The following is a 13,484-nucleotide window of genomic DNA, read 5'->3' as shown; positions in this document are numbered from 1 at the left end:
ATATTTAACTTTATATTAACAAGTTTATTTTAAACTTTCACTTACATCTATGCAGAAGATTTTCCGAATTATCTAATTTTCTTTTTTTTTTTAATAATTTAGGGGTAATTGTTCATGATTATTTTAATTATTGACAACATATACATCTTATAGACACAACTGTTCAAATTCATGATTTCAAGAGAAAATAACAATTTTTTAACCGATCACTCATGGATTCCCAAACTGACTAGTTTTAAACGCTTAGCTGCTTTAATAAAGACAATAAAAAAAGCAATTAAAAGATACCTTTGACTGCTATACTATGCACAAGAACTCGAAATTGAGTGCGAACCATTAATGTTAGCTAAAAAAAATTTGAGTTGAAGTTGATTAAAGGGTGCTTTTATGAGGGTCACCCAGGTTTCTCACCAATGATGTTTGCCTTAAGACAATAACTGAGACACATTATGTTTTGCTGCTGCTATAGCTTGTATGCAATACCAACATCTCTAGAATAATTAGTAGATTAACCTACACGTTTAATTTCTAAATTATTAATTTTATTTCATTTTAATATTTCATTTTTTTTATTTCTCAAGTAGGAATCTTTCTAAAATACTTCAGAAACAATCGGACGACATGGCATTTTTCGGGAAGATGGGCAGATGATACATCTTTTACATACATTTAAAAGATGTCGTGTTGTTTAATCGTCTTCCAAAAACACGATTTATTATTTGGCTGTCCTCTTCGATCACTATAGAATCGCCGTATTTTAGAAAATAATTTGAAGAAAAGAACATGCGACAATCTTTTCCTGAGTTCATTATATGGGCGATTTTGCCTTAATAAAGTAAGTGATAGAGGTTTGAGAAAACGTTAGCTTGTGTAAGCTTTGATAGAAGAAGAGGAAAGAGAAAGACAGAGATGGAGAAAGGCCTACAATCACTGAATCTCTAAAGTAGTAGAGGCCACAGAGCTTATCTCAGATGCCTTTTACTTGTCATTCTGTGCTTTCACCACTATTTTATATTTATCTATTTATATTATGTCACCCACCCACTATTTACATGTCATGAACTACCCACGATTAATTACCATGTCATTAACGATAGATATATGATTTATATTAGAAAATAAGAATTTAAAATTTTATATTAGATATTTAAGAGATGAAATTACAAAATTTTAAGATATACGAAATTAAATTATCATAGAAAATATAAAGAATATCTAAATTATATAAAATTTAAAATTTTCAAGAATCACGATTGCACTTCTAACACCCCTCCATTCCAAATGTTGTCATGACTACCTTATTGTGGATAGGTGATCCTTGATGGCGTGCCAAGCATTGTGAGCCTTTGTGCAGGAGTGATCAAGCGGGATGGTGGAGCAACATAGACAATGTGTGGCATATAGGGCACAAAGTGTGGATCACAGTGCTTGGAGATGCATTGGGGATGACCATGAAGACCGTTGTCAGAAAAGTGGAGTGAAATGGTGGAGCAACATAGACAATATGCGGCAACATGGGTGCACAAGTGTGGACCAGAGGTGCTTGCCTGCTTGGATATGCTTTGGGGATGGCCATGAAAATATCTGTCAGAAAAATATCTTAATTTTTGAAGATTTAAGTAGGGATGACAACAGAGCATGACGGATCAGATTTTCAGCTATAATAGTGCGTGGAAGTTGAAATAGTTCACTAAAACATTCCTTGAGGTATGGGTATGATGTTGATGGTGGAGCCTCAAGATTCTCAATTTAGATGGATGCTTGAGGTAACTTGTGAGCTTGAATGCCAAGTGCCTTACGGGAATGGGTGTCCTCCATCCTTGAATTTTGAGATGTGTATGGGTACGAAACTAAATTGAAGCCCTCCTATAACAATTTCCATGCTGACACCAATGCTGAATCTACAAGGATTTTGAGACAATTTTAAATTTAATGGAACACCCAAATTTAATAAAATAAATAAATTTTCATATCGACGAACAATATCTCAACTTCTTCCACAAAACCCCTTAAAAGGTACTTAATCAACAATAATTACAAACCAAATTCATACCTTGCCCAAACTTAGATGTATTAGGTAACTTAGTTTTCACATGATATTGATATAACACTTGATAATTTTTTTAATTAACAATCAATATCTAATCTATTAATTAACTAATTCAAATCAAATACTACATAGATTCATTATAGGAACGACCTTCCTAATCTAATTTACTTTATTTACAACATCAAAATTAAACTATTAACTTTATTTAAAGATTTTAGTGTATAATTAATACACTTGATAAGGTTTAGAGTGTCATATCAATATTTTATGATAGATAATAAATGTGTTTAATGACTAAAAAAATTATGTCAAATTAAAAATAAAAATACTTCAGTGTCACATTCTTAGATAAGATATACTCTAATTACTAAATTACTATTTAATATATGAATTATTTTTTTATAAAAATAGGAGAAAAATTAAACTAATATTAATCTCAAAGTTCATTTTAAGTAATTAAGAATTGTTTGATCACTAAACCTTGTCTCTTATATGTTGAGTTTTCTTGAAAGGATTGGTGGGGTGTCACTTGCTAGTATTGATTGGTGTAATTTATGTCCTACACCTAATAGCTTCTTAATCATCAGTTTCATGGATCTAATTTTATCTTGCACCTATGGTGTAGATAATAGTGGATTTCTCTAGGAAAATCCAACACATTTGCTTAAAAAATAATGTTCAAATTTAATTCCTAGCAAGGTTTTGATTCACTTGATTAGGGCATAAATGACACGAGGATAATAAGTTATTCGAGTTTGATTTGATTAAAATTTAATTTGAATAGACTGTATTCGAGTTCTTAATGAATCAAAACAAATTATTTGATATTCGATTCGAAAAGTTTGCCAGTAACTCAAAAAAAATATTTTAAAATTAAATTATTAATAATATTAACATTTATAAGTTTTTTTTAGCTCAAGTTTGAGCTTGAACCGAACTAGAGTTCGACATTCAATCGAGCTCAGTTTGAAAACATTTCAAGTTTAAGTTTTTTCGAGCTCGAATCAAGCTTAAAGTTTAAATTGACTCGATTCTTTTACATGGTTGCACTTGATCCAATTTGAAATTTTTTGATACAATTTAAACTCGCAAACTTTCAAATTGGATCAACCTCATATTCAAACTTTTCAAATTAAACCGTGTTCAACAATACTCAAAATTGACTCGATTGGTTTACAGGGTTGCACTTGATGGCATTATCAATGACATAAGTTAGTACTAAGTCATTGCTGCTGCGATTATAGTTAATTGAAACTCTACTCTTCCTAAGAGGTAGATTAGTGTGTAGCAAATAAAAGTAAAGTTAGGCAGAGCAATCTTTCATTGTGAAAATTTAATGTTAATCTAAGAGAAGAGAGAATTTTCAAAATGATATTTATTATATATGTGATTATTAATAATTTTTTCTTTTGAATAGTGGAAGTGATTATATGATAGTATATGTTTATAATCTTTTTTAATCATTCAAAACGCATACACACCTTACATATACAATTGCTTAAACTCAAGACCTTAAAGAAAAATAACACTCTCTTTAATCGCCAAATCTAGAGATGGGCATGGGTCATGTTTGGGTCGGGTTTCGGCCGACCCAACTAGAAAATTTTATATCTTTCACCCGACCCGACCCAATACGATCCGAAAATATATACCCTCCACCCGACCCTATTTTTTGAGATGAAATCTGAATCCGACCCGACTCGATTTCTTTAAAAAAATATATGATCGAATCGAGTCGGATCAAAACCCATCAGGTTCGGTTCCCATGCCCATCCCTACCAAAATCTCATTATAATCTACTGTTAGGTATGGCTCATAAATATACCAGTAAAGAGGACAGGAGATGTAACATAGACCTAAAATAGAGATGTAACCTAGACCTAAAATATCATTGAATAAAATTCTAGCGCCGCCTAGGCTCCGAGGACGTAAGCACATTGCCGAACCTCGTAAAATTCTCGTGTTCTTTCGTTTTCTTTACCCGTTTTCATCAACAATTGGTATCAGATGTCAGGAGCAAAATTCGAAGTCGCGAAATTCGATGGTCAGGGTAACTTCGGATTATGGCAAACGAGGGTGAAGGATCTATTGGCGCAGCAAGGGATCTTGAAGGCTTTGCGACTTACAAAGCCGGCGTCGATGGATGAGGAAGATTGGGAAGAATTGCAGCAGCGAACGGCAGGAACCATACGATTATGCTTGGCGGACGAGGTCATGTATCACGTCATGCATCTATCGTCTCCAGACGAAATTTGGAGGAAGTTGGAAAGTCAGTTTATGTCCAAATCCTTAACGACAAAACTGTATCTGAAGCAGCGGCTGTATGGGCTGAAGATGCAGGACGATCACGATTTGGCGCAACACGTGAATGTCTTCAATCAAATCGTTTCTGATCTGGCTCGGCTTGATGTGAAAATTGAGGATGAAGACAGAGCGATGATTCTGTTGTGTTCGTTGCCTTCCTCTTACGAACACATGGTGACTACTCTTACATATGGGAAAGAGACTATCAACGTTGAGGAGATTACTGCAGCCTTGTTGGCTCACAACCAGCGGAAGCAGAATGCAGGGGAAAGCTCTCAAGCCGATAGCTTATATGTCAAGGGTAATCGAGATCGTGGACGGAAGCCAGAGAAGGCAGGGTCCGGGAAGCGGAATTCCAGATCCAAATCCAGGGATAAGAAGACGATTCACTGTTACAAGTGCAAGGAGGCGGGACATATGAAGCGAGACTGTCCGAAGTTGAAAAAGCAGACTGATGAGAAGCGTGATGGCTCATCCAAGTCTGTGAACGTGGTCGAGGATGATACTTCTGATTGCAGTGAGGGTGATATGTTTTCTATTTCAACGACACAATTGACGGATGCTTGGATTCTTGATTCTGGATGTTCTTATCACATCACGCCAAATAGGGAATGGTTTTCGACATACAGGCCGGTTAATTCTGGTTCGGTTTATTTGGGTGATGATCGATGTTGCAATATTGTTGGTATTGGTGATGTCAGAATTAAGATGCACGATGGCTCCGTTCGGACGTTGAGTGGTGTTCGACATATCCCAGACTTGAAGAAGAATTTGATTTCCTTGGGCACTTTGCACAAGAATGGTTTTATCCCTAAGGCTGACGAGGATAGGGAAACCATTCGGATTGTTAAAGGAGCATTGACTGTGATGAAAGGCAAGATGACTGCAGGGAATATCTACAGATTGTTAGGGAGTACCGTTGCAGGTGGAGTTCACTCTGTTGAGTCCTGTGATGATACGACAAAATTGTGGCATATTCGCCTTGCTCATCTTAGTGAACGTGGTATGACAGAATTACACAAGAGAAACTTGTTGCATGGTGTCAAAAGCTGTAAGCTCGATTTTTGCAAGTATTGTGTTCTTGGTAAACAGACTAAAGTCCGTTTCAAGACTGCGAAGCACACAACTCAAGGGATTCTTGATTATGTGCATTCTGATGTATGGGGGCCTTACACGACATCGTCTTTGGGTGGATCTAGGTACTATGTTACTTTTATTGATGATTTTTCACGGAAAGTTTGGGTGTATTTTTTGAAACAGAAATCTGAAGCTTTTGAGAAGTTCAAGCTGTGGAAAGCTGAGGTAGAAAACCAAACAGGACGAAAAATCAAGTGTTTGCGGTATGACAATGGTACGGAGTACACAGATTCACAGTTCCTACAATTCTGTAAGGAGCATGGGATTCAGAGGCATTTTACAGTGCGCAAGACACCACAACAGAATGGTGTTGCGGAACGAATGAACAGGTCGTTGAATGAAAGAGCCAGATGTTTGCGGTTGAATGCGGGGCTTCCCAAACACATCTGGGCTGAGGCTGTTAATATGGCGTGTTACCTTATCAACAGATCGCCAAGGGCATCGCTGGCTGGGAAAGTTGCAGAAGAGGTATGGACTGGTCATGATGTTAGTTTTGATAACTTACGGATTTTTGGTTGTCCTGCTTATGTGCATGTACCTGCTGATGAGAGATCCAAACTTGATGCAAAATCGAAGGAGTGCATTTTTCTGGGTTACAAGAAAGGTGTCAAAGGATTCAAGTTCTGGGATCCAGTTGCGAAGAAAGTTGTGATTAGTAGAGATGTCGTTTTTGATGAAAAGTCTATGTTGCAGCAGAAGCAAGACACGACAGTGGTAGATTTCGAGCAGTTTCCAGTTGAGAAACCAGAAACTTCTCAACCGACTTCTGGTGGTTCCACTACGGATGATTTGCAGGATTATAGTCTCGCCAGAGACAGGGTGAGACGGACGAATATAAAGCCTCCGAACAGATTGGGTTTTGAAGACTTGGTATCTTTTGCACTTACTGTTAGCAGTGATGATCCAGTTACTTTTCATGATGCCGTTACTAGTCAGGAAAACGACAAGTGGATGGCAGCCATGGTTGAGGAGATGGAGTATTTGAATCACAATCGCACATGGGAGTTTGTTCCCCTTCCTGAGGGTAAGAAGCCGATTGGTTGCAAATGGGTGTATAAGAAGAAACCAGCAGTAACAGAAAAAGAGGGGGAGAAGTTCAAGGCTCGTTTGGTAGCGAAGGGTTTTTCACAGCAGAAAGGAGTTGATTATGATGAAATCTTTTCTCCTGTGGTCAGGCACACTTCAATCCGAGCAGTACTTGCATTGGTGGCTAGTTGGGATTTGCATTTAGAGCAGATGGATGTTAAAACTGCTTTTTTGCATGGTGATTTAGAGGAGCAGATCTACATGCGGCAACCTGAAGGTTTCACTCAACCTGGAAACGAGCATTTAGTTTGCAGATTGAAGAAATCTTTGTACGGGTTAAAACAGTCTCCGAGACAGTGGTATAAACGGTTTGACTCCTATATGATCAAGATTGGCTACAACCGATGTGAGTATGATTGTTGTGTCTATGTTAAGAGCCTTGATGATGGTTCTTTTATTTTTCTATTACTGTATGTTGATGATATGTTGATTGCTGCGAAGAACATAGATGATGTTATCGGTTTGAAAACTTTATTGAGTCAGGAATTTGATATGAAAGATTTAGGTGCTGCAAAGAAAATTCTTGGAATGGAAATTTGCAGGGACAGAGACTCAAGGAAACTGCGGCTATCTCAACGGGGTTATGTTGAGAAAATGCTAGAAAGGTTTGCGATGAGCAGCGCGAAACCAGTTAGCACTCCATTGGCGAATCACTTTAAGCTCTCATCAGAACAGTGCCCTAAGACAGATAAGGAAGCTGAAAATATGGCAAAGGTTCCGTATTCTAATGCTGTTGGCTGCTTGATGTATGCGATGGTATGTACTCGTCCTGATTTAGCTCATGCTGTTAGTCAAGTTTGTAAGTACATGTCTAAACCTGGTAAGCAACATTGGGATGCAGTCAAGTGGATCTTTCGGTACTTAAAGGGTACTGTGGGACATGGAATTGTTTTTGGGAGTCACGGGATAATCCTTTGGTTGTAGGATATGTGGATTCAGATTATGCAGGTGACTTGGATAATAGAAGATCTACGACAGGGTATGTGTTTACTCTTGGTGGAGGGCCTATTTGTTGGAAGTCTACTGTTCAATCTGTCGTGGCACTATCTACAACTGAAGCTGAATACATGGCAGCGGCTGAAGCTGCAAAAGAAGCTTTATGGCTTACTGGTTTAGTGAAGGAGTTGGGTGTTCAACAAGGTGGAGTTCAGTTGCTTTGTGATAATCAAAGTGCTATTCACTTGGCTAAGAATCAGGTGTATCGTGCTAGAACTAAACATATTGATGTAAGGTTCCACAAGATCAGAGAGTTGGTTGCATCTGGAGAGGTTTTGTTTCAGAAGGTACATACTGATGAGAATGCCGCTGATATGTTCACCAAGCCAGTTACGACAGACAAGTTCAAGCATTGCTTGGACTTGTTGAATGTTTCGAGTTGTTAAAGAAGCAAGGTAACCCAACCCACATTGAAGTTTCCAAGGGGCAGGATATTCGCCAAGGTGGAGATTTGTTAGGTATGGCTCATAAATATACCAGTAAAGAGGACAGGAGATGGAGCGAAGTGAACATCAATTGTCCTTACAAAGAAAGTCTCGTTGTGGGATTACAAATTATGTGGGTTGGGGGTGCGGGGGCGTAGCCCCCGCGGTACGGTACAGGGTTAATTTTGTAATTATGTACCAGGGTTTTCTATTATAAATAGAGATGTAACCTAGACCTAAAATATCATTGAATAAAATTCTAGCGCCGCCTAGGCTCCGAGGACGTAAGCACATTGCCGAACCTCGTAAAATTCTCGTGTTCTTTCGTTTTCTTTACCCGTTTTCGTCAACATCTACCAATGTTACATTAACAATCTCATTGATTATTGAGATGTCATGTTAACACATGTATCGATTTTAAAGAACAAAAATTTAAGTTACCAATTTAATAAATTACAAATTTCGGGTATCAATTTGTAGATAAAAACTAAAAGATAAAATAAACAAATGATCACTATATTATGCTAAATCGATTACTAAACTTTTAAAACTTATTAAATCAACACTATGTTTTAGATTCTAAAAGAGTTGAGTTAATCAATATCAAAGGGTAAAGAATAAAAAAGGATTACTATACTATGTCAATATAATTTTTTTGAATTAATCTTTTAAAAATTATAAAATAAATAATAAATTTTAAATTCTTCATAGAGATTATGAGTTCAATTAGCTACTTCTGAAAGCATAATTAATCACCCTAAACTATTAAAAAATAAGTATTATATAATTAGTTATTTTATAATAAAATATAAACTTCAATATTTATTCTATTAGTTCTAAAATTTTAATGTTTGAAAATATTATTGGTATAATTCAAAAATGTTCATCGACTATAGGGTATTACTTTGTTAAATCTCGATTATTAAAAGTTATAAAATGACCCTCAATTATTCATGTGTTATAAACTCATATTTTTCTATTGAAAAATTGACGGTCGTTTGAGTTGGAAGTTGACCTGTTAACTGTAATATGTTAAATTTGATCCCAGAATCGTTCGAGCTATATTTTTTTGGATCAACCCTCCATTTATATTATGTCGTTGAGCTAATACTTGAACAACAAATTAACATCTAGCTCAGACAATCATCAATTTTTTAACAGAAAAATATGAGTTTAAAATATATTAATGGTTACGTGATATTTTATAACTTTTAATAATCGATAACTTAATAAAAAATGCCCTTTAATCGAGTTTATAACTTTTAATAGTTGAATAATTTAATAAAGTTACACTATATAATTGAGAGATTATTTGTATACTTTATCCAAATATTAGTTTAATATCTAGTAATAGTTTATGTAATTAATCCAAAACCAAAATAATGCAAAGGCATGGGCGTTGGCGAAGCAAAGAGAGTGAGTGATTGGGGGGCACAGCACAGCCATGGGTTTGAAGTGTCCACATCGAAGAATACCTCTGCAACCAAAAAGAAGTATGCACACTCACTCACGCCGACTCCACCCCCTCACTCCACGTTGGAACCCTCTCTCTCCTCTATTCTATCTTTCAATGAAACATTAAATACAATTCTGTCGAGAAAACAATGGTAGCTAGTAGGCCAATGTTTTTTCTTGTAGCTGCGGTTTGCAGCTCCAGTACAATCACCATCACGAATATATATATATATATTAAAAGTATACCCTTTTATCTCTCTTTCATCCTCCTTACTTGTCAAAATCACACATCAACATAACATTGTGTGGTTGAACTACCTGATAATTAACTGAAGGGTCTTATTCATGGCAGTTCCACACTGTCGACTTTTTTTTTCTTTCTGTTACTTCTTGCTTATCCTAGATGTTTTGCTTTTGCTTTTCCTATGGCGCTATGATTTTCCCTATTGTTTTTCAACTTTTTCCCTTTTGGAGAGACGTTTTGGCCATCGAAAACTCCACAAGAACCAGAAAATATCCCCTTTGTGGAGCTTTTGTCAATTAATAGAACAAAGATAAGACCTGAAACCGAGCTAGTTCAACAGTAATGCTGGTGGCGCTTCCTGTTCTGGTTCTTGTCTAAGGTTGATTTCTTCCCTGAGGATATTTGAGATGGGTGGTAACAAAGGAGATGTTACAACCAAGAATCAGCTCTCGTCTTCTCCCAAAGAGCAGCATGAGGAATCATCGGAATCAAGGCAAAAGATCCTGCAGCAACCATCGGCTGGAACTCCTTTCATCTCTGTGCCTTTTTATATCCCATCTGTTGCAGCTTCTTCTCCCTTTGAACAACAGTTTGAGTCGGTTAATCCCAAGAGATCTCGATACAGCAGTGGCCAATGGAAACTACAACCCCAAGGGGGAATAATCACAAGCGAATCAAGCCCTTCTCCAACCATAAACCCTCAAACACAGGCTTCCTCCTCGGATGCAGCCTCATCTCCACCTCACTCCCCTCAAGAAACCAGCAAACGCGAAGGAGAGCAGCAACCTCATCATCAGTTCAGGAAAGGGAAATATGTCAGCCCCATTTGGAAACCAAATGAAATGTTGTGGCTGGCAAGGGCTTGGAGGACTCAATATCAAGGAGGGTCCGAAACGTCTGGCAGCGATGTTGCAGTACAATCAACAAGAGGCAAGACTAGGGCTGATAAAGAGAGGGAAGTAGCTGAGTTTCTAAACAAACATGGGATCAACAGAGATGCCAAAACTGCAGGTACCAAGTGGGATAACATGTTGGGAGAGTTTAGAAAAGTGTATGAATGGGAGAGAGGAAGCGAAAAGGAACAAGTCGGCAAGAGTTACTTCAGACTTTCTCCATATGAGAGGAAACTACATAGATTACCAGCTTCCTTTGATGAGGAAGTCTTCGAGGAGTTGTCTCAGTTCATGGGGACTCGCCTGAGAGCTTCTCAAAGCAGAGGAACTTCTGCAATTACCTCAATTGAAGATGGTCGGTCGGTTCTTTCTGGTACTAGAACTCTTCCTCCCCCTCCGTTCAAAGTAGATGAACTTCCTCTCTCCGGTAAGCAAAACATACTTTCCATTTTCAAAAAAGTTAAAAACTTAAAGTGTTTTTACATATTGTTTCATTTAGCGAGGGCAAAACAACTGGTAACAACTGGGGGAGGTGATGCTTTCTTTCATGGAACTAGAGGAAGTCTGGCCGTAGGGTTCGACACTTCACTGGACGTTGGTTTTGGTCTAACTTCATCTTCTTCCAAGGAGCTACGTAGGATAGGGAAGATAAGAATGACATGGGAGGAATCAGTAAGCTTATGGGCGGAAGAAGGCGAGCACCATAGAGGAAGAGTGAGGCTTCAAGGTTCAAGCTTTTTAAACGCAGATGAACTCACATTCTTTGATGATTCCATGGTTGCCTGCACAGTAGAAGCTTTTGAAGATGGTCCTCTAAAAGGTTTCTCTGTAGATAGATTCGTCAATGGACAGCAAGTGAAAGTGTTTGGCAGGAGAAAGTCATCTGTTACAGGCAAGTTTGTTAATGTTTTACTATATTTCTGAAACTGTTCAGGAATATCCATCTAAAAGTCATCTTCTCTTTCTCTCTCTAATGAAAACCAGGTTTCACTGAAAGAACGCAGCTTCCCTTTGCAGAACCCCCTATCAGATGTAAGTCCAATTAAAACTATTCTGCACTTGGCAATCTTTATAGCTTAAACATTGTAAATACATAGAATCTAGTGAATATTTTGATTCCCTGATGGCTTTTCCTCGGAGAAAGTGCTTGCGTTGATAAGATTATTGTTTGGTTTAGCTGCAACAATGCCACCATTGGAATACCAAGATCCAACAGACTACTTCATTGGGTGTCTTCAAGTTCCTCCAACGACACTGCCGAGCTTGTTTGAGCTTTCATGGCATTTACAGGAGCCCCCACCCGAGGAATATCGTTTTCCTCTAAGGAAAGATGTGTACCGAGATTTGCCTGCCGGTAAAGAAGTATTGTTTACTACTTCCAGTGAACTGTTAGATTGTAGAGCAATCGTATATGATGTGTTGAGCTCAATTATCCGCACCAACCCTAGTCTAAGTGCTGCTACTGCAACAGGGAGAGACTCTTTTATTTCCCTTTGGGACGATTGCATCAACAGGGTTGTTTCCAAATTTTGTTCGGTTGAAATGGTTATGATCCGAAAACCATCATCGTTAACCGAGCCATTGCAGGATCAATGGCCGAACTTGACAGGTTTCGTTAGAAAATTTTGCCTGTGGAGGGGAGAGGAGACTGATCAAGTGAGGGAAGGGCATGTTGATCCATCATCTTCTCTGGTGGAGAAGTTGCTATGGACTTACACTGATCTGCCGTACGTATTAGGCTATTATGCTGTTGGCTACATGGTAACATTCTGTGCCGTAAGCCGATCCGGCGATCAGCTTATCAGAACAGATTTATATTCGGCAGATCTATCGTCTCCCTCGGAGAGACTGAAAGCTTTAGTGCCATGCTTTAGAATCGCAGGCCTTTTGCCTTTGTTGGCTGATCGATGCTTCAGTGCCATCAATAATGTTGTTGGCTCGTACAAGCAATTTCCATTCAGTGATTTCGAAAGGTTTGATTTGGGGAATGGAAGTATAATGGAGATGACGCCATATACGGTGACAAGATCATTCTCCAACAAGAAAAAATGGGCAGCAGTGAAAGAAATATACGACATATTGGATCATCGAATCCCGCACGCCGAATTCATCTGTCGGGCATGTGAGAAAGATCTTGTACTGGTGTTTAAGCCTAGAGGTTGCAGATTCACGCCCATCAACTGTGAGCAGCTCGTGGAAGCTCTTAAGTACGTGACAAAAGCATTGGTTGCTCTACATGACTTGTGCTTCATGCACAGGGACTTGGGGTGGGACAAAGTGATGCGGAGAACCGACGTGGAAAACGAATTGTTCCTTTGTGGGTTCGATGAGGCCGTAGGTGCACCGCAGATGTATCCGCACCTGGTGGCCAGTGGGGATGCGCGTGGAAGACACGCTCCGGAGATGGGGAGGGGTTTACATGGGGTGAAAGTGGACGTGTGGGGTGTAGGCTACTTGGTCAAGACGTGTGGGCTCACAGTCGTGCCGAAAATGCTGAGGGAGTTGGAAAGTAGGTGCTTGGATCAGAACCCTGAGCAGAGACCGACTGCCGCCGATTGCTACCACCACTTGCTGCAAGTGCAGTCAGCTTCATCCGGCGCAGCACCCTATTGAAGTGAAGTGACACAATCACGGATCATCAATTTATCTATATTATTTTAAATGGTGTTTAGCTTTAGTACCCTAGTATATTAGTGTGTGAGCCTTTTTTTCCAGTTGAACAGTGGTGTGGGGGCAGTTTTGATGCCTTAAAGGGTCGTGTTTTTCGAGGGTGGTGGGCCGCCTTCATATGTTCAACTGCTGATGTTTTGGGAAGGGAATGGCGGCTGCTGCTAAATGCCAGCAGCTGGATCTTTCCAATCAAATCAAAAGATTTTATGTTTTTCCTCTTATTT

General features: G+C 38.5%; 1 protein-coding gene across 1 annotated transcript; it reads left to right on the top strand.

Moving 5' to 3' along the window:
• The first annotated feature begins 10,104 nt into the window (after positions 1 to 10,104).
• On the top strand, positions 10,105 to 13,210 carry LOC120140027. The gene is made up of 3 exons (XM_039155092.1): positions 10,105 to 11,482; positions 11,575 to 11,622; positions 11,768 to 13,210. Exons 1-3 carry the CDS (start codon positions 10,105 to 10,107, stop codon positions 13,201 to 13,203), a joined length of 2,862 nt encoding a protein of 953 aa, XP_039011023.1. The 3' UTR covers positions 13,204 to 13,210.
• The last annotated feature ends 274 nt before the right edge of the window (positions 13,211 to 13,484 follow it).

This window comes from Hibiscus syriacus, unplaced genomic scaffold (assembly GCF_006381635.1).
Source record: "Hibiscus syriacus cultivar Baekdansim isolate YM2019G1 unplaced genomic scaffold, ASM638163v2 tig00110777_pilon, whole genome shotgun sequence".
NCBI lineage: Eukaryota > Viridiplantae > Streptophyta > Magnoliopsida > Malvales > Malvaceae > Hibiscus > Hibiscus syriacus.
Note: the sequence above shows the minus strand (reverse complement) of the source record. Positions and strands in the feature narration are given on the sequence as shown.